Here is a 20,194-nt window from a genome sequence, read left to right as displayed (position 1 = left end):
TAAACAACAACAACACCGATAGAAGAGAATATATGAAGCTCAGGTGCTCTCTGAGCTTGGTTGTTTGCTTGCAGAGTTTCATTGCCCGACTAGGTAACATCCTTAGAGCGAGAGAGGGTGGGGCTTGCTCCCTGTTTACATACAGTAGCTTGCCCTGTCAGTGTTGGTGGGGGTGTGGTTTTCTCCCTGGTAGTTCCTTGATTACAGGTATTATCTGCTTGACTGTCTCCTTGGTAGTCAGAGGTACTTATATACTACTTATATAATAGTAAGTATCATTCAACAACTGACAATATAAATAATAAATATTAGAAAGATACCTATGACTAAACACCATAATTGGAATTGGAAACAAACAGCCCCTGATCTGAATAAGCCCAAGTTCCCTAAGCTTTGGATGTAGACATTTCCCTTGGTTTGTTTGGCCTGGCTAGCCTCTTGTGTGAACCCGGCTTGGGAAGAAGATCCCCCTGGACTTCGGGCGGGCGTATTAACAAGTACGAGTTCCTTCCCACTCCCCTTCCCCGCGCATTTACTCAGATAATTCGGGTTTCACGATGGTGGTAAGCCTTTCCAGACCCCTCGATGGAAGGCGGGATATCGACCAAACCGACCAATCATCTGAGCTGGAAGGGACCTCCAGCTCGCCGCCAGCCCACCGTTTCGTTCCCTGGGATTCAGTCCGGCGCGGTCCGCCCCCGCCCCCGTCCCTTCCCCGGATCGCGTCTCGGAGCCCGGCCCGAAGGCGGCGCGCCACCGCCGGCATCTCCACGGGCGCCCTCGAGCCGCTCGGCTCGCGCTCGCGGGGCAGCCTTCGGAGCGCAGGGGCGGGGCGCGGCGGGCGGCGCAGCCAACCAGGCGGAGCGCGGGGCGGGCGAGCCGGCGAACGAGGCGGCCAAGATGCGGCGCTGATCCGGCGGCCGGGCAGCAGGTGCGTCTCCTTCAGCGCCGCGGCTCATGATGTGCCTGGAGAGCGACGGCTCGTCGGGCAGCGGCCCCCCCGGCTGCGGCGGACGCCTTCGGGTCTCGGCGGCCGCCGGCGACGACGACGAGGAGGAGGATGACGGCGGCGGCGGCAGCGGCGGAGATCGGGGCTGTTGCGGACGGAGCGGCGAGGTGCAGACACTCTCCGGAGCGCTCCCCGCGCCCGGCGGGGCCAAGATCGCCGCCAACGCCGAGCGGGGCTGCCAGGCGGCGCCCGCCGCGGCTCCCAGCCTTGGCAGAGCCCGCGTAGCCGCCGCCGCCATCCTCAGCGTGGGCAACGTGCTCAACTACCTGGACAGGTACACCGTGGCAGGTGAGACCGTCTGCCGGCGCCCGTGCCTGGCCCGTCGGAGGCTGCAGAGGGGTCCCGGTTTCCTCCTCCGTTCTCTGCTCTTTCTCTCCCTCGGCGGGCGGCTCTGTCGCCTGCTCCTTTTCTCCCCTCGCGCCGTCTCTTCGCCCTCCTCCTTCTCCGGCCAGCCGCCCTTGCCTCTCGAGCCTCGGCTTCCCCTCCCCGCCCCTCCCGGGCTTCTGGATCCGCGCGTCTCTGCTGCATACCTGCTTGCCGCCCCCCCCCCGCCCCCTGTTCCTCTCCTTTCTCTTCTTTCCCCCGCTTCCTTCCCCATTTCCGCCTGGAATGCCCTGTAGGCAGAACGGCGGTGGGGTGTTTTAATCGATCAGTGCTGCCTTCCTCCGTTTGAACGCTTCCTTTTCTCTTGCTGCCCTCCGTCCTTCCCCCGCCCCACTCCCCCCCCCCCCGCTCCCGGCTCCCGGCTCCCGGCTCCCGGCTCGGTTTTTCCTCTTCCAATTTTCCCCTTTTCCTTCCTTTCATTTTCCCCTCCCTCCCTCCCTCCCTCCCTCCCTCCCTCCCACCCCCTCCCCCGTGTCATCGGCTCGCCTTTCTCTCTTGTCCCTCTTTCTCTCGCCCAGTTGCCTTTTCCGCCCTGCTCGCTACGTTCCTCGCTCTCCCCAGCGAGCACTTTGCCCGGCTTTTATCTGCGCGCTCGCTCGGTCTCGCTGCCGCAGGATGTTCTGCCCCGGCTCCGCTGCCGCCAAGAGGCAACTCTGCCTTGCGCTGGATACAAAAGGAAGAAATCCTGCTTAGCAGTTTGGCACGGGGAAAGTCGGAGCAGAAATGATCGGGGAGTGGGGGGGGGGGTTTCCTTTGGCAGAAGGGGACAGGTACTGGCACCGCTGGTCTCCACTTCTCTTAAAACCGGAGAAATAAAAGGATTGACAGGCTTCAGGGTGATGTGGGTAGGACCTTCGGGATTTAGCTGGCAAATCTTTCCTTCTTTCATTGCCACAAAGAGAGAAAGAAAGAAAGAAAGAGTGTGTGTGTGTGTATATATATTTGCATGGAGAAAATACATATTCTTTCTCTTAAAAGGGCTTCTATTCAGCTCTGAAAGATGCCCATCCTAGATAACCCTGCTCTGTTTCTTTCCCAGTTTGCGATGGATGAATCACATTGCTTGGGCAAAGAACACCTGCCCCCACCCCCCACAGTCCTCCTCAGCCTGCAAAAGGAGATTTGCACCATTGTCTTCCATACGGTCTTTAATTGTCCCTCCCCTTTAGTTTTCCAATAATTGGGATTTGTATGGGGGGGGAGATGGTTCCCTACCATTTGAAGTACTTCTGGGTGTTTGTCTGTTTGTCCCTTAAAGTGTGTCTGTGCATGTCTCTGCCTTGGTGTGCTGACAGAGGGGAATCTAAAGGACTTATCTGAACGCTCCATCCATGACAAGTAAAGCTGTTGCAAGGCAGATGTGGGCTGCTTTGAAAATGGAGTGGTAGGAATTCAAGTGAATTGGCAATATTGCGGTGTGCAGCCAACGTAAACAGAACATCATATATTCACCACTTCCCACTATGGATTTATTTGAAGAGGAAAAGGCATGTGCTTTAAGCAGCCTCTTAGCTGCACGTGCTGGAACGGTCCACCTATGGAGATTGGGGTGCTTTATCTCAGAAGGTGTTTAAAGGGAGACTGCATCATTTAGTTGCTTTTCCTGCACATTGCAGAGGGTTGGACTAGGTGATCTTTGGAACCCCTTCCCACTTGTCAATGCTATGGGATAGGAAAGGTTTCCCTTTGAGGTTAGAAAATAGGGGATGGTTTGCTTTGAGGAGAGGGGTGTTGGCTTAGAAAGAAAACTGTGTTGAAGGGATTGCAGGGGGAGACCTGACTTTTGATGGCAAAGAATCAGGAGTCTGCTGGCACCTATTCCAACTAACAAATTTGTTGGGAAAAGGGCTACTGCAGACCCCATCTGATATGTTGAAGAGGGGCTTGTTGGGAGAATCAGAGCTCTCTCTGTGGGTGTATGAATGAGTTTTCCCTTGATAGGCTGAACACCTTGGGAAATGTGTTCTTTCAAGAGACAGAAAGGCTTGATATATTCGCTTAGTGCAGTCGGTAGACCAAATCCATTCCTGAGCGAAGTGTAGGCCTTTTTTCTTTGTTCTAGTGGTCAGAAAAAGAAATCTTATTTTCCTGCCTTACAGGAATGTGGTAAGGCGGAGTTAGGAAGGAAAGGACATGCTCTGTGAGTTTGCCTGTGAATTTGGATGTATCTGCATTCCAGGTTTTCACTGAGTCCTTCAGAATGACTCTTTATCATTCAAACAACCACGTGAGGTGGTCTAGAGTTAGGTGTGGCCATTTCCCAAAGGCGGTTCCCAAAGGGATGGGAATCTGGGCTTCCCATGTCTGTTGCCATGCTGGTTGAGGATGATGGGGTTTGTAGTCTGACATATTTGAAGGACTATAGGTTGAGAAAAGCTGCACTGCAGTGTACTGTCTCTAAAATAGGAGGAGGAAGGAGTATTTGGTATGTTCGCCGCCTTGAGTTATTTATAAAAATAATAAAGGCTGGGTAATAAAATTTGAATAATAAATAGATATAAAATTAAATAAATAAATAAAATTAATGTTTGTATAGCACTTATCTAAACTTAAAGCCTCTGTTCATGTCTTGCACTAAGTCAGTACTGTAACTGTATTCACATTACCTTATATTGCCATAACCATAATTTCCAAATCACAATAGCTGGATTCATACACACCCAATAAATGATGCCACAAGTTAGCACAGGTAGTAAATCCACTGTGAACATCTAGAATTGGGAACAGAGGCAGGTAATTCCTAGAGCAGCAACCCCCCACCAGGCACTGCAACTCCCAGAATTCCTAGCTAAAGTCCCAGTAGGCTTGGAAAGTGGTAGGATAGAGAAGGTTGCTGTCAACTTGCAAGATACAGGGTGATGGCTTGCTCTCTCACTCCTTTTGATGGCTTTCAAGGGGGCTTAGACACAGTAGTGGCTTGCTGTGAGGCTGGAAGGATCTTCCAGCTTTGAAAATAGTGAACTCCTAATATCGGTGTTTCGAACAATGTTTCTCAATCTTGGCAACTTTAAGACATGTGGACTTCAACTCCCAGAATTCCCCAGCTAGCATGCCTGACTGCGGAATTCTGGGAGTTGAAGTCCACACATCTTAAAGTTGCCAAGGTTGAGAAACACTGATTTAGAAAATATAAAACCCTGTTTAAGATCTATATGAAGCCATTGGGAAAAGGTTGCCCATCAGTTTGGACTGACGTGTCATCAATATGATGATGACAGCCAGTTTTACATCTCTATGCTGGGCCAAATTGAGATGCTGTCGGACTCTGGATTAGAATAAACAGGCTCAGACTCAACCCAGCCAAGACAGAGTAGCTTTAATTCAGAAGCCTACTTATTCTAGGACACCACCAACTATGACTCTTTGTCAGAATTGTGCTGCCCTGAAGAGAGCAGGCCTGTAGTCCTTGAGTCCTCTGGATCCACAGTTCTCGTTGGAAGTGCAGGTGGCCAGGTGGACCTTGGACCAGCTCCGTCTGGTGTGCCAGTTGTGGCCTTGCTTGGAACAGGATGGCCTAAGGATGATTACTCATGCCCTTATCACCCCTTGTATGGATTATTGTCATTTGCTTTACAGGATACTGCCCTTGAAAACCTCTTGAAACTTCAGCTGGGACAAAATGCAGAGGCCTGCGTGCTTACTAGTCAACCTCATTACTGTTATGTTATACCACCGCTGCAGAAGCCGCATGGTTATCGCCTATAAAGCCCTGTATGGCTCTTGATCTCAGGATCTAAGACAGCCTTTCTAAGGCTGTTGACCCTGGAGGAACCCTTGAAATATTTTTCAGGCCTCGGGGAACCCCTGCACATTCAGGCTCAAATATAGGCAGGAAGTTACAAAATCATTATATCCGTTTCACGGGTAGGCCTGTATATATGCACTAACAGTGTTCTTAAACTAAAGATAAAGAATGAAACTTGCCTCTTCAATGTGAAGTTGCCCGAATTTGAAATAATTTTTTAATAAATCATGATCTTCCAGGGAACCTCTAGTGAACTCTTGCAGAACCCAAGGGTTCCATGGAACCCTGGCTGAGAAATCCTGATCTAAGAGATCAGCTTTCCTAGAGAGAATCTTTCTACCCAACTGGATGGGCAGAGAATCATAGAATCATAGGGTTGGAAGGGACCTTCGAGGTCTTCTGCTGAAGGTCCCTCCTAACATGAGGTGCAGTGGGAGGGAGATGAACGGCAGCCATTCTCGGGGGGGGGGTCTTCTCCTCTGTATATCTGCCCTCCTCTTCCGGTATGGGTGGCCTCCACCTTTACAGCGCTTCTGGAAAGCTGTTGAGCCTGATTTCTAGAATAATCGGCACCAGAATGCTTTTATTATTGCTGGTTGCATTATTGTTGTTATTATTATTGCCCTGCATTGCTGTTCTATTGTAACATACTTGTACACAGTGTAAAATCCATCTACATCAATGTTTCTCAAACTTAGCAACTTGAAGATGTGTGGACTTCAACTCCCAGAATTCCCCAGCCAGCATGGCTGGCTGGGGAATTCTGGGAGTTGAAGTCCACACATCTTCAAGTTGCCAAGCTTGAGAAACACTAATCTAGATTAAGGTGATTGATAACTTCTATGAATAAATAGGAAAGGGCTGATTCCTTTTTGTCCTGGCTGTGGATTTCCCCAAAGCAGGTCAGCTGTAGTGGAAAACCAGGTGGAGTAGGTAGGATTTGGGGTTATCTGGAAGGTGTCATCTTAATAACAATATCCCTTGTGCTAATTCAGCAATATATACATCCAACAAGGCTTCCTATTGTTATGTGTGTGTGTGCTGAAGGGAAATAAAAGTTTTTAAATGTTGCCCATAGGAAAGAAAGGAAGGTAACACGCATGGGGTTTTTTATATTTTTATTCTTATCTTTGGGAGAAATCTGCTTACGTATTAGAAAACCTCATTCTTAAGGAAGGGGAGCCAGGAGCTGGTTAAGATGGCAATTGCTGGAAAAAGACAGTGACCAGGAAACGCCTTTGTAAACAGATTTTGGCCAATATTAGGCAGTTTCTTGGAAAGTGACCATTCTTTGGTTGTCACGTGTTCTAAACAGTCCCTTCTTTAACTCAGCTTTTGATTTTTAATATGAAAAGATACTCCGTTGCGGTTACTGAGTTCATACACCAGGCTAAGGCATGATGTGTTTAGTTTGGTTTTTGCTTTCTCTGATGTGAGAACAAGCCAAGTAAGGCTTATTCAGGAAATCATGGTTAAGCAGGCGGCTTTAGCAAAACTTGTGAGCTTAGCAGTAAAATCAGAGACTGTGCTCACACAACAGATTTCACTTGGTAAAGACCTAGATGAGCTTGGTATTAACAGTGTGCTGCCCTTTTTGTGGCATGGAAGGTGGTGTGGACCCAGCCCACTTTTCAGCTCAGTGTATGGTGCAGACTCAGAAAGGGCTAAGTTCAGCCTCTTGCTTAAGTGTGCTGTGGGAATGCAGCTATAGAGTTAGAGCAAGTAGTGAGGCCGTCTGGTCCAAACTCCTTATTTAATTCAGAATCTACAGTAGAGAAAAGAGCTCTAACATCTTTGCTGCTTTCCATTTCCATCCCTGCCTGATTTGAAGGAGTGCTTATCCCCTTCAAAGAGAAGCTGTTCTCCTGTTGAATAGCTCCTTTGCATTATAACCTGTCTCCTAATATTTAGCTGTAATGGTTACTCTGCAGTTTCCACCTGCTGATTCTAATCCTGTCATCTGGAGAAAACAATAAGTCTGCTCTGGGTTGTTGTTGTTGTTGTTGTTTTGCAACAATCCTTTGTTTATTTGAGGGCTATTCTCCTAGCTCTGCTGAACTTCTTCATCAGGCTAAATCAGTGTTTCTCAAGCTTGGCAGCTTGGAGATGTGTGGACTTCAAATCCCAGAATTCCCCAGCCAGCCAAGCTTGAGAAATGCTGGGCTAAATGCATCCAGTTCTTTCAGCTACTGCTCATTGGATTTAGCTGTGGTGTATTCCCTAGTTTGGCACTCAGACCTTGGGGCTTCACTTAATCACAATGATGGCGGTGTGTGTAACCAAAGAATGAGGGCTAGAATCTTAAACTTAATGTGGCATGTGACAGAGTCACCAAGGTAATTGAAGTATAATGTGTGTGCATATCCTGTGTTGCTCATGTTGTAAATGGAAATGCAGCAGCCCAAGGTAATGAAAAAATTAGCCAGGTTTAATTACTGAGGCTGTGCTATATTTATACAAAAGTGTGCCCCCACCCCAGCCCACATCCCGGCTCACTCTATTTTGGAATCAGTGATTCAGCATTTTGGTGAAGCAACAGGCAGCTCCAGACGAGTGTCAGCAACGTGTGTGTGTGTGTGTCTGTGTGTGTGTCTCTGCTCACCTGAGTGTGTGCGCGAGAATCAGGTCACCAGGTGAAAAATCCGGTTTTTATCTCAGGACAGGTGGCAATTAGCACACTCACCTTCAAAGCATATTTTGCTCATGAATAATGCAGGCGCTCAGGAAAGTAGGCACAGGCCCAGTTGCGGAGGAGGAAATGGAGCCAGAGGTTGGTACATATGCAAGGCCGCCAATCCAGCATGTGTCAGAACTGAGGTGTGGCTTCTGCCTTGGTCCCTGTCTCTCTTGGCCCAAGAATCAGTCACCGACTGAACTGGCCTGGTGAGATGACCTGGTATCTGTGGACTCATTTCCTGATACCCAGGAGTAAATATTTTGAACTTTGAGTTCCCTTGGGAACGTCAGATTTTAAAACTCCCCCTGAGTTTGTTCTATTCAAGCAGTAGAAAGTGGGGGGTTGGATTTTTTTTTTCTTTTTAACAGAACAAGGAGGACCTTAGTAAAACAAAATAAAGAAAACCACTTATTAAGGGACATATCACACCAAATCAAAACATAACCCTCCCACACACACTTAAAAAAAAAAACAGAAATAAGCAAGGAGATATTTATATATATGGAGAGCGCATCTCCTGGTTGTAGGGATGATAGATAGCCAGCTGCTATGTGTTTTTATTTTTGTTTTATATTATGTATTTTGTGTTTTTATTTGTTTTATTGTAAGCCACCTAGAGTCATGTAAAAGTGAGATGGGCAGCTATATAAATTGAGTCAATAAATATATACATACACACACACACACACACACACACACGTAATCTTAAGGAGAGATACAAAATGTTAATCAAATCAAATCAATTTTTATTTGGTCATAGACCAGCAGATGAAACAGAAGATTCACATCCAATAGAATGAAAGGAAAAACACTTAGAATTCTAAAAAAATCTAAGAAAGATTAGAAGAGATACTGCGGTATACTGTACAAACTGTAGAACAATACTTAGCTGTGATGACACGAAATGTTAACCATCCATATTTGGCATTTTTGTCTAAAATTAATATTGACCTGGCTCATTCAACATGCTCAGCCACAAGAGCCTTAGGCTAGTGTAACATGTGAGTTGGATCATGGATGAAAAAAAGTAGACTCCCTCAAATAAGGGTTCACTCTTAGTGACTACAGGAACAATTCCTTGTGGTTGTCTTGGCAACAGTACAGAAGCTCCTTGCCATTCTCTTTCAGATTTTTTTCAACTTCTCAGTCTAGCCTATGGTATTGGGATTTTCTGGTGGTCTCCCATCCAATTACTAAATAACTTAAACTGTGACCTGAAGTTAAGGAGTGCCCTATCCATGCCTTGTGGTAGTTTATTTACTTGGATCGTGTTATCCAAACCCTGAAGGGGGAAATTAGCCTAAGATTCCTGCTTCTGTTTTCTGGACATGGAGACAAAACCCAGGCATGTCCAGCACCAGGGTCTCTGCTGCTCCCAGCTCCGGTTTTATCCCCTTCCCAGTATGTGTGGTGGGCAAAACAGTTCAAGGAGTCGGAGGGGGACTCGGAGAACCCCACTCTATGTGCTCTGATCGGCCTCTTGTGAGTTTTGAATGTTTTATCTCCTAAAACTTGCAAAGAACAAAGCCACGACAGTGTTTTCTGTGTACTGACCAACATGGCAGGCAACCAGAAACCATGGCTAGTTGTGGTTAGTGGTGTCATCAGGTGTGTTATCCTTGGAGAGCAGCAATTTAGGGTTAGAATGCTGCGTGGACATAATTATTGACTGAGTTCCCAGGGATACGTTTGGCTTAAGCAAGTTTCAGCTATCATTGGTTGGAGTTTCACAACGTACTGCGGCTTAAAATATTAAATAAAATAAATAAACGTTATTGTCAACTGCTGTGAGGTTTATAGCCACGAACTAATTAATAAAATAAACTATGGCTGAGTTTGCAGCAGACGGTCAAAATACGCCTTAGCTTGTTGCGCAAAGCAGATTATTCACTCCTTTGGGAGGCTCCTAAGCTGAGCATGGAGCTCACATCTCAAGACTCGTTTTAGGTCCACCTAGCACAGTAGTTAGGAGGGCTAGAGAGAGTTTCAAAATTTCAAATCTCCAGTTGGCCAGGAAGTACATTAGGAGTTTGGACCAATCGGCATTTCTTAGCCTAGCCTACCTCACAAAGTGGTGGTTAGGTTAACATGGAATATTTGGGCTGGCATGAGGGGTTTGTGCTGCCCAGCACTCCTTGGAGGAAAGTATGCCCAGAACAAAGGAAACAAATGCCACACATTCAACATGAGTGAGAACACACCAGAGTGCATTATTTTATTTCATTTTGATGCTACTCCATTCATGACATGCTGGGCGGCTTACAAAGACACAAGCAAGACAATAAAATTATAAAACAAGTCACAACAGTAATAAAATCATATAATGAAAACATCACTGGAAGCTATCACTGAGAAGGGAATTTCTGAATGAGTATTTATGTTCCCTAAGTGTGCATGTTTCCTTTCCTGACACATATATCCGGGGGTTTCTCCAAGTGGTCTGCCTCCATGAGGACTAGAATCCTTATTGTTTGATTATGGACTGACAATATGTAAGCCAAATATTATGAACTGATAACACATAGGCCAAACTACACCTCTGGTCCTTCTGTTCTGGTTTATACTGATTGCAATAATCATTCCCAGCCAATCCAGAAATCTTGCAGAATGAACCCAGAATACTGCACCTTGGCCTCTCAATTGATTGTTTGTAAAATCTAATTGCTTAGATTTTACTTTTTACCTGAATTTCAGCAAGCCATGATGGAATAATGTATCTGTATTCACCTGGATTATATGTGTGCAGCCTGCATCCATTTCTGGAATGAAATTACACAGATACGCAGAGTCGCAGTGATGGGAACTTGGTCACGTGGAAACTGTTGGCAATACCTGACTTGGCTGTCTTCACTGCTAGGAAGGGAGGCACAGAGGATATGAGCCCAGGCATTGTCATCCCGGCGAGGAAAGGACTCCGGTGACAGAATTGCTGAGAAATTTGCAAAGCAACATTCCACAGGTACCTGCTGGCATTGTGTGCTTCCCTTCTTGCACATAATACTTCCGGGGAGAAGGCACATTGCTCTTTGGCACCTCCGGAATGCTGTTTGGCGATGCCTCAGTACCTCTGACTCACTCCTCATACCTCCTTTGCAGATCTCTACATTCTTCCTGCTTCCAGTTTCCCATTTCCAAAACAGCGTATTTAAATCCTCACTTTATGTTATTGTTCCTATGGAGAAGTCACTTGAAAGTCACCCATTCTTGTCTGGGACCAGGAAGCCCAGCCAGGTCTTAGTCACCTACTCAGAGCACTTGTTGGTGTGCTGGCTTGCTCTAGTCTATGTGAGGTCCTGATCTATCACTCAGTCTTCCTCCCCTGTGAATGCCGAAAGGGTTTTCGTTCTTTTGAAGCAGAGACCAAAAATCTCTAATGTTTGAAATAGAGCTGAGCTGCAGATAGCCTTTGGGAAAACTTCCTCCGATTTTGGGGCCAAGAAATGGAGCAGCTGATTTTATTTCTCCGGCAGCAGGAGAAATTTCCTGGAGAAATTTGTTTTTAGTTGTAAGCCCCCTAGAGTCATTTGGGAGGCAGGCAGCCCTGAATAAATTTCATTAAATTAATGAATTTCTGGAGGGCAGGTATCTTCCGTAATGGGAAAAGTAAGGGCAGGATTGAAAAAGCCTTCTTGGAATTGAACGGAAGCCTGGGAATAAAATATAAAACATTCACATCCTGCCCTTGGCCATCTTATAATTAAATAAGTGCAAATTCCCCCAAATTCTCTTCTCTGAAATAATTTGTAAAGCAAATTCTCTTTAATTACACTGAAGGAGGATGGTAGGAAAACATGCTGGATTTCTCTCTGCTTGATGCTACCTTGAAATGTGTGGGCAAGAGATGCCAGGTGTTGACTTCGGAGATTTAACTGCAAAACTGGGTTCACACAGCATATTAGACTAGGTGAAAATGGGGCCGAGTCATCTGTGGTACATTGTGTTGTGGGAACCCAGCCCTTAGTATGTTTAGTGAGCAAGGTTATTACACTAAGCCACAGTGTACATGTTATGCAATCACAGCAATTGTATTCTTATTAAATCTGAGTTTAGGGATGAATCTGTTGTGTGAATCCATCCCTGGTGTCTCTTTGGAGGGAGCCAAATAATGGTGAATAGTTGTCTGAACCAGCACAGACTGCATTTGAAGAAGGCATTTTCGAAAGGCAGATGGGTTGATAAAACAGGAGGCAAATGCCAGAAAATGAAACCATCTCCCCTAAATTAGTGGTTTTCTCTCTGGAATTAGTGGTTGGATTTCTGCATCATTGTTTATGATTAAATAAGCTACCAATGGCTGGCTTTGTACAACACATGAAACCATGATCCATGGTTTACAAAGCACAGTGGCTGGTTGGGTATAAACCATGGCTTGGTGCAATGCATTGATCTCAGCAATATTATATTCAGGCAGCTAGTTATCTGAGCAGTGTTTCTTCTGAATCCAGATGATCCTCCTAAACATCTCCCTGGTTTGTTCTCTTGGCCCGCTGCAGAGGCCTCACTGTGGAATGGTACCATGCCCGGTGTTAGCAAATCCATTGTACTGTAGCCAGAATGGGGGCATTGTGAAACGAGAGGGGGAGAAATCCCAGATTCTGCAGGAATATAATAGTATTTTTAAGGGGGTGGGGAGCCCTCAAGGGAAGTGAGCATGTTGGAGGGAAAAATGAAAAACTAGGGATGTGGCAGGTAGGGGAAAAGAATGGAATGAATCTGCTGGTAGAGGACACAGATTCTTGAAGAGAGAGCTGTAAGATTTTGTCTAGGTATTGTTGGGTTTATGTCACAGATTATATATTACCTTATCTTTGTGGACTCTGAACTTCAGCAGAAAACAGACTCTTGAGATTTTTCTTTCCTGAGTTAGTGGCAAAATTGCCTTTTTACTATTTCTGCAAGGCAGAGAATGCTGTCCCTCTGTTTGGAAAAAAGGCATATTACTACATTTGCTTCTCCACCCTGAGACCAAATGTTTTTGCTTTAAAAAAAAAGCTCTTGTTTTTAAAGGTTATTAAGAAAAAATAGAATATATCTGTGGTTAAGATCAAAACTACATTGCTAAATGTGAGCTGCGCTAGCACATAGAAGAGCAGATTCTACTGATGGATCCCTGTATCTGCTGTAAATTCATGTAGGAAGATTTGCTAAATCAGCCTATTGGAGCAAAGCTGTTTGCCCATGCTGAGTTTTCCCCATTGATTGAGATAAGCCTTGTAACAAATAACTGGGCAAAGCTGTATCCCCTTGTGCCTGTTATAATTCTTGATTTATTTAGCTGGCACCAAAATGCAGCAGTGTGAAGCCTGTAAATTTTATTGTATTGCTTTTAAAATTCTTGACTGCATAGATGCAATGGAGAACCGAAAATAATAATTATTCTGGTTTTTTTGCTGATTCTTTAGATTGCCTTAAAAATGTGCTATCTGGATCTCAGGGTGGGAAGATGTTTGGATGATCTGCATGAGCAGGTAACTGCTCTTGATTTGGGACTCAGAATAACAGATCTTCCCAGCATTTCTTTCTTTTGTGAACATTTGTTGTTTTCACTTGAATACAGTTATAAAACTGGGGTCTGGATTTGAACAGAATAGCTGGCAGGGGAAAGGGAGGGCTTAACATTTCCCCAGTGACCCATCTTCTTGATCAAAAGCGCAAGGTTTTCACCCATAGGCGATACAGCAACAAATGTATTTGGTTGGTTGTTAAGATTAGCTGCCTTTTTTCAGGAGTTTGATGTGGCATATCTGGTTCTCCCACCCAGCCCCAGCCCACCCCTGTTTTATCCTTGCAACAGGCTTGTAAGATAGGTTATACTGAGAAATAGAGTCTAGCTGCAGTTACACCAAGTAGTTTTCATGGCTTGGTGAGGATTTGAGTCCCAGTCTATCATTAATCTGGATCTTGGGACTCCTTTTCAGTGAGGGGATATCATGGTATGTGGGAATGACCTTGAGGGACGAGGGGAAGAGATGCTGCCTAGGGAACGATCAGAATAAGAGAGGACATCGCCTGCAACTGCTTAACAGTCAGAGAAAGAAACTTAGGAAGGATCCGCCCTAACTGATCAGGTGGTAAAAAGTGACAGGGGGAGATTTGTACTTTCTGACTTGCAAGATTCTGTTAATGTAGCCTTACAATAAAGTAGAATTAGTTCATCTGGTCGTGTTTCCTGGTTTCCCTGGGAGAGCTGATATCAATCTTGCAAATCTGAAAGTACAAATCTCCCGCCATCTCTTTTTACCACCAGATTGGTTAGGGCGGATCCTTCCTAAGTTTCTTTCTCTGACTGTTAAGCACTTGTGGGCTCCTCTCCCTTTTATCTGATTGCTCCCTAGGCAGCATCTCTTCCCCTCATCCCTCAAGGTCATTCCCATATACCATTACAGGGGCACATTTGGAATTCTGAGAGCATGTATTTGGGCCTGCTCCCACAATGATTCCCATGGTGGGCAAGGACAGTCCCCAAAACACCCCATTTCCAGAAGATGAACCAGCCCCCCAAGATGCTCTCTATCAACCCAGTGGGACTTTATGAGACTCAGAGCTCCCTCCCTCCCTCCCTCCCTCCCTCCCTCCCTCTCTCTCCCTCATCATTTTTATTTATGTCCAAAAGACCCAAATAACCAATTTATTCTTCCCAATAAATAGGATGCTGGAGGCAAAATATCTTTCTATTTAAAAGAATCCTCTGGAAAAATCAGATGAGACAGGGAGTGTGGACTTGCTCTGATCACTACACCATACTGCCTTTGCTGAAGGAAATATGGCAGTTTGTAAGAATGTTTTGTAATTGGACACACACACACACACCCCTATGGTAGTGTGGCTGAGAAAAAGCCATGTTTTGCTTAGTGTAAGCTTAGTAGCATCAGTGCAAAAAGAGGCATGTAAGGAAAAGATTAAACGAGTCATCTGTAACCGGGTGCCCTCCAGAAGTGCTGGACCATAACTCCCATCACCCCCAAGCCAGAATATTCAATGAGGGAGGATGGGAATTGACCATAACTCCCATCACCCCCAAGCCAGAATATTCAATGAGGGAGGATGGGAATTGGATGGGATGACATCTGGAGAACGTCAGATTAACTAAAGTCCTCACATGGAATGAGACAACCTGACAATGAAATGAACTGAGGCGTGCTACAAATCTACCTTTACGACTAACTATAGGCCAACTTGTAAATTTTGTGTAGGATCTTTGCACACTAGTATGCTTTTCAGGTTTTCTAGTGATGGATTGCCAAGAATTTTCCAATAAACAAATGTTATATAACAACTTTCAGAGATCATTTAATCCTCTCTGGTGGAGTGCTTAGCATGCATAACTTCTGCACTGTGAATAAAATGTGTCTTTGCTCCTGTTTATCTTCTGAGTTACTTGACCCCATCTCCATCACATTACCTGTAAAAGGCACTTAGTGCAAATACATTTGGATCTTTCTTTCTGTAAGCTGTAGAGCAGTGGTTCCCAACCTTTTTGGCACCGGGGATGAGTTTCATGGAAGACAATTTTTCCATGGACCGGGGGGGGGGGGAATGGTTTCAGGATGATTCAAGCACTTCCTCTTTTTCCTGACCTTTTATTCTTTTATTCTTTTTTCTTCGCTCTGTTTGGAGATAGCAGCCAATGGGCTTGCTTTCCCTGACAGGAGGCAGAGCTCAGGTGGTAATGCGAGTGATGGGGAGCAGCTGTAGATACTCAGGCTGTAAATTTGCTCGCCTACCCACCGCTCACCTCTTGCTGTGCGGCCCGGTTCCTAACAGGCCAGGGACCAGGGGTTGGAGACCCCTGCTGTAGAGCACACTTCTCTAGGGCAGCGGGAGTACATGTGAGCATTCTTCTGCTGAAGCTTCTTCCAAATCTCTTGGAGTTATTTCCTGGTTTTATTAGATGATTCCCAGGGTCTTGCACACAAGTCTGCAACTGTTTTGGGTTTTTTGTTTTTGTTTTGTTTTGGTTGCCCTTGATCTTTGAATGGGATGCAGAGGGCTGAACTCTCAAAAACAGTAGGCAGGGCCAGGTAAACCTAATTTTAAATTGAGTTCATTTACACTCTAATTAAAACAAAATCTAATTAATGTGATTACACTCTAGTCCAGGGTTTCTCAACCTTGGCTACTTTAAGATGTGTGGACTTCAACTCCCAGAATTCGGCTGGTTGGGAAATTCTGGGAGTTGAAGTCCATATGTCTTAAAGTTGCCAGGGTTGAGGAACCCTGCCCTAGTCATATATTTAACTATTCTGTCATGTTAAAAATGACAGTTGGCAATGACTCTTGGAGACCGTGGAGGACACAACCTGACTTCTGCGCATCTTTCAGGGAGTCACAACCTGAGACCTCAGATTCTACCCTTTCTCTGAAGACAGAGAGGCAGAGCACCATGCATAATTTTATAAATTTGACTTATAAACTTGGTTCATCTTCTCTGCTCTTCTCTTTCTGCCTCCCTTCCTTTGAATCTGTGAAGTGGAAACCACTCATCTTTTCTCCTAGAAACAGAAACTCCAGCCCAGCCAGTCTTCCATGATATGGAGTCCTTCAGTGATCTTGGAACTGCAGTCCCCAGAATTCCCAGCCATCAGCTAGCTAGAAGTCCTGGGAATTCCAATCCCTACATATATAGTGGGCACCAAGGTGGGGAGAAAGCCACTCCTGGCTTTTAACTGTTCTGATGGTTCTTTTTTCAAGTTCAGGAATTGATTAGAAATTGTACACTTCCCAAACTCATTCCAGTATCTGGGTGGGTTTGGTGAATATTCACCGTCTTTGCCATTGGCCTACGTACAGCATAAACATTAAGCAAGAACTAAATTCTAACCAAGGTTCTGATAGATTCTTAAATATTAACAAGAAGTCGCCCATTATGGGGGAGCTGGCGTGCACATTTGGGATTTGAGAAAGTATTCTTTATGTTCCTGGAAAATGGCAGTGTGGAAGAGCTTTGTCAATTCAAAAAAATGGCTACCATGTGGATATAACCAATTATAAAATACCAGTTTACCACCGTGCTATCTGCCAGGGATGTCCGCAAGGTGTGGTAAAAAAATTCAAGACAATGGCCACACATAAAAAACACAGAGCTTCAGTTGAACCATTGTGGCAGCCATTTTGACTTTCTTGACCACACCCTGTGGATACCTCTGCTACCTGCTTTTCCTTCTAGTCCAGCTTACCTTTATACTTTTTCTGGGCCAGGTAACTTCCAAACCAAACATTGTTCTTCACTCTAAGAAAATGTTTGAGGCCCAAAAGTGGATGGAGGCCAGTGGTTTCATTTGCAGCAGGACAACTTCACTTTTTTAAAAATTAGATTTTTCTCTGTAGGTAAACAACAACCACAGTCACTAAGGAGCAGAGTACCTGGTGCGTACAAGGTACACACAAGGAGGGTGTCTGCTGGCAGAAAGGTGCTCTAGGTGCCATGCTGGGCCCAACAGCCCTAGATTTCTAGTCTTAACACCAGTAGGAAAATAAAGATGAGGAAGCTAAAGCTGCCGCAATGGCATGAATTTTAATGGCTGCCCCAGGTCTTAAGGTTGTTCTTCTCAGCTGCCGAAACTGCTGATTAACTTTCCTCAGTGATCTCTCTCATAAACATCTGCTGGTGTTGACATCTTGAAGATGTAATATTCACATCATTATCATGGCTTTTTTTTGGCCCCACCAATGACTGAAGGAGAGATTTGCTGGCAAAGCTGTAGGTGTGGAAATGCTGTTTTATTTCCTCTAGGTTTTTTTTAAAACAAAAACAACATCCCCTTTTTCTTGGGGTCAGACGTGATGCAGTGGAGCCACATTCCTCAAATCTTTATCCTGTTCACCTATACAGTACAGCGGTTTTACCATTTGCAAACAGAACATGCGAGAAAAGGAGAGAGGTTAGATTTATACATTATCCAAAACTGTGGTTTACTGAATAAGCCACAATTGGCTAGGTTCACCCAATGTGCTAAGTCGTAAGCCTTGATTTAGAAATCCCAAAGGCTGGGTTCATGTAATTTACCAAGGCAAAACGAAACAATCACGTAACAACCTAGCATAAGGGTGGGCAGTGTGGAACTGACAGACATCAGTGTATCTTCAGATACTGCTTTGGCTGTCCAACTTGCTCGCTCCAGATCTGATTAAACAAAAACCTTTTAAATGAAATATATAGAAAATTGGTATGTTGGTAAGTGGGGTCCCAGCCTCTATATTGTAACAGTGTTTTCCAAACTTGGCAACTTTAAGATGTGTGGACTTCAGCTCCCAGAATTCCCCAGCAAGCACCCTGGCTGGGGAATTCTGGGAGTTGAAGTCCACACATCTTAAAGTTGCCGTGGTTGAGAAACACTGCTCTATAGCATCATATTTATTAGTGGAAATGCCTTTGAGCCCCACAAAGTCCCCATGGCATAGTGGGGAACAAGGTGTGCATGCTAGTTCACCTTGTGACTGGCCATGCCTCCCCACAGCCATTTTTTTTTTAGCGTACCCATCACATGTTCTCAATATTCCAGATGTGACCCCACCTCAAAAAGGTTGCCTGCTTCTGGCTTGGCATGTTGTGTGCATTTAGGAAAAAGTAGGTAGAAGGGAGAAAGCCACTAAGAGTGAATGAGAATGAAGCTGTGTGGGCTCCAACCACATCCAATTTAACTTCTGACTCTGCTGGTGCCGGTAGGTGGCCGCCAGCTGCTTTCTAGATTACATTCTAGCTATTTTCTTTGCCTAACTTATACGAAGTTTCCTCTATCCAGCACTTGGGTGGGCAACATAAAAGGGCAGAATAAATAATACCAATAATCAGGAACTGGGATGATCAGGGACAAGATCTATAAAAGCCTGCATTTGGCTTCCCTCTCCTACCTCTGTCTGGGGAGATTTCCAACATGTGGCTAGAAGCTGGTTGGGTGGAAGAAGATCCATATATTTTGCCCTCAGTTACTGTTCAAGATATTGCTTTAATGTAGGAAAACATGAATGAAGCCACCCCATTGCACCCGGTCTTAACTGGGGTGAGATGGAGAATTGTTATAATTCCCCTCCCTTTTTTCATTAAGGGCCTGGGCTTCTGGATTGATGGATGGAGGTGAGGAGTCATCCTAATATGGTGTTCTCCTGGTGTACCTTTTGCGGCGTTGAGTAAGGAGAGCAATGCAGAATGACCTGGGGCATCAGAAAACATCTTCTGAACTCACCTGAAGGGCTAGAAAGAGTGGAAATAGGATTGGTTGGTCTTGCAGCTCTTTGCCTTTTGAAAGATGCATCTATTTTTGAAAAGGAGGAAGGAGAAGGAGCTGTGGTTGTAAAAGGGTACTGTAATTACCAGCATGCTCTCTGATAGCATCCAAAGGATATTAATGTATGTAATTTAGAAGGCAGAATTTTAGATTCAACTGCAGTGTTGTAATGTTTAACGAGAGGCAAAGGAAGAGGTGCATGCTGTGACTAGCCATGGCATTATTGTGGGGTGGGGGGGAAGGCTAGCTTCAGGATTTTGAGGGGTCCTTGGGACAACAGCCTCAGTTAATCCCTCCTGCCCCAAATTTGAAGAGACAGAAGGTACAAGCTGGAAACCATCTTAAGATGCATGTTCTTAAAACATGTACAGTGTGGATCTGACTGATGCTCTGCCATTAAATGGTCAACAGTGTCTGTATCTGGAGGTAGTCCTGAAGTACCTCAGTCAGGCAGAACCAAAACATTTAGTCTGTTCTGGGCTGGGGCATCCACAGGTGGAGTCAAAAAAGTCAAGATGGTGCCTGTAACCACATGATCAAATCTCTGCCTCTTTATATGTGTGATGCAACGTGTGTAAAAACAGGTAGGGGGTTTGTTCTAGACCTTTTTTTACCAACTCCCAGAAATGCCCCTGGCCCAGAGGATTTTCTTTAAAAAGTGGTAGAGACCAAAGATGCCCATTTTTCTTCTTAAACTGGCCCAACTTCATCCCCATTGGAATGCATAGAAAAGGGGCAGAATGGATGCCTCTTAAAAGCCTTTTTAAAAAATTTAAAAGGGCCCGAACCAGGTATAATCCCTGTGCCATCCTCTCCAGTTGTTTTTTTTTAAGTGAACCTCCCCCTAAACCCCCCAATATGCCCATTACCACTCAGAATTATTGGCTCCTCTGTTCAGTTGCTTTTAGGAAGATCTTTTTCTTGCATTCATTCATGAACTGCTTCCCTGTAAATTAAATCTGTTATTTCATGTCCAGAAGAACAGGACTTCCTTCTGTATGACATCCCTTCAGAAAACTGAAGAGTACCATCATGTCCTCCCTTAATCATCTCTTCTCAAAGTTAATTATTCCCAATTCCTTCAATCTCACTTCAAAGACCACCTCTCTCTGAAACAGAGAAAGGCTGAAGCCTCTTTAAAGCGTGATGCCCCC

General features: G+C 45.1%; 1 protein-coding gene across 2 annotated transcripts in view; it reads left to right on the top strand.

The window, feature by feature from the left end:
- Nucleotides 1-884: 884 nt before the first annotated feature.
- The window catches only part of SPNS2 (SPNS lysolipid transporter 2, sphingosine-1-phosphate), a 119,595-nt gene continuing 100,285 nt past the window's right edge, over nucleotides 885-20,194 (top strand). For both annotated transcript variants that reach the window (XM_063297718.1, XM_063297709.1), the window contains exon 1: nucleotides 885-1,297. In XM_063297718.1, the coding sequence (XP_063153788.1) occupies nucleotides 958-1,297 (340 nt within the window). In that variant the 5' untranslated portion in view covers nucleotides 885-957. The remainder of the gene's footprint in view (nucleotides 1,298-20,194) is intronic.

Source organism: Candoia aspera, chromosome 1 (genome assembly GCF_035149785.1).
Source record: "Candoia aspera isolate rCanAsp1 chromosome 1, rCanAsp1.hap2, whole genome shotgun sequence".
NCBI lineage: Eukaryota > Metazoa > Chordata > Lepidosauria > Squamata > Boidae > Candoia > Candoia aspera.
This window is presented reverse-complemented; position numbering and strand designations above follow the sequence as displayed.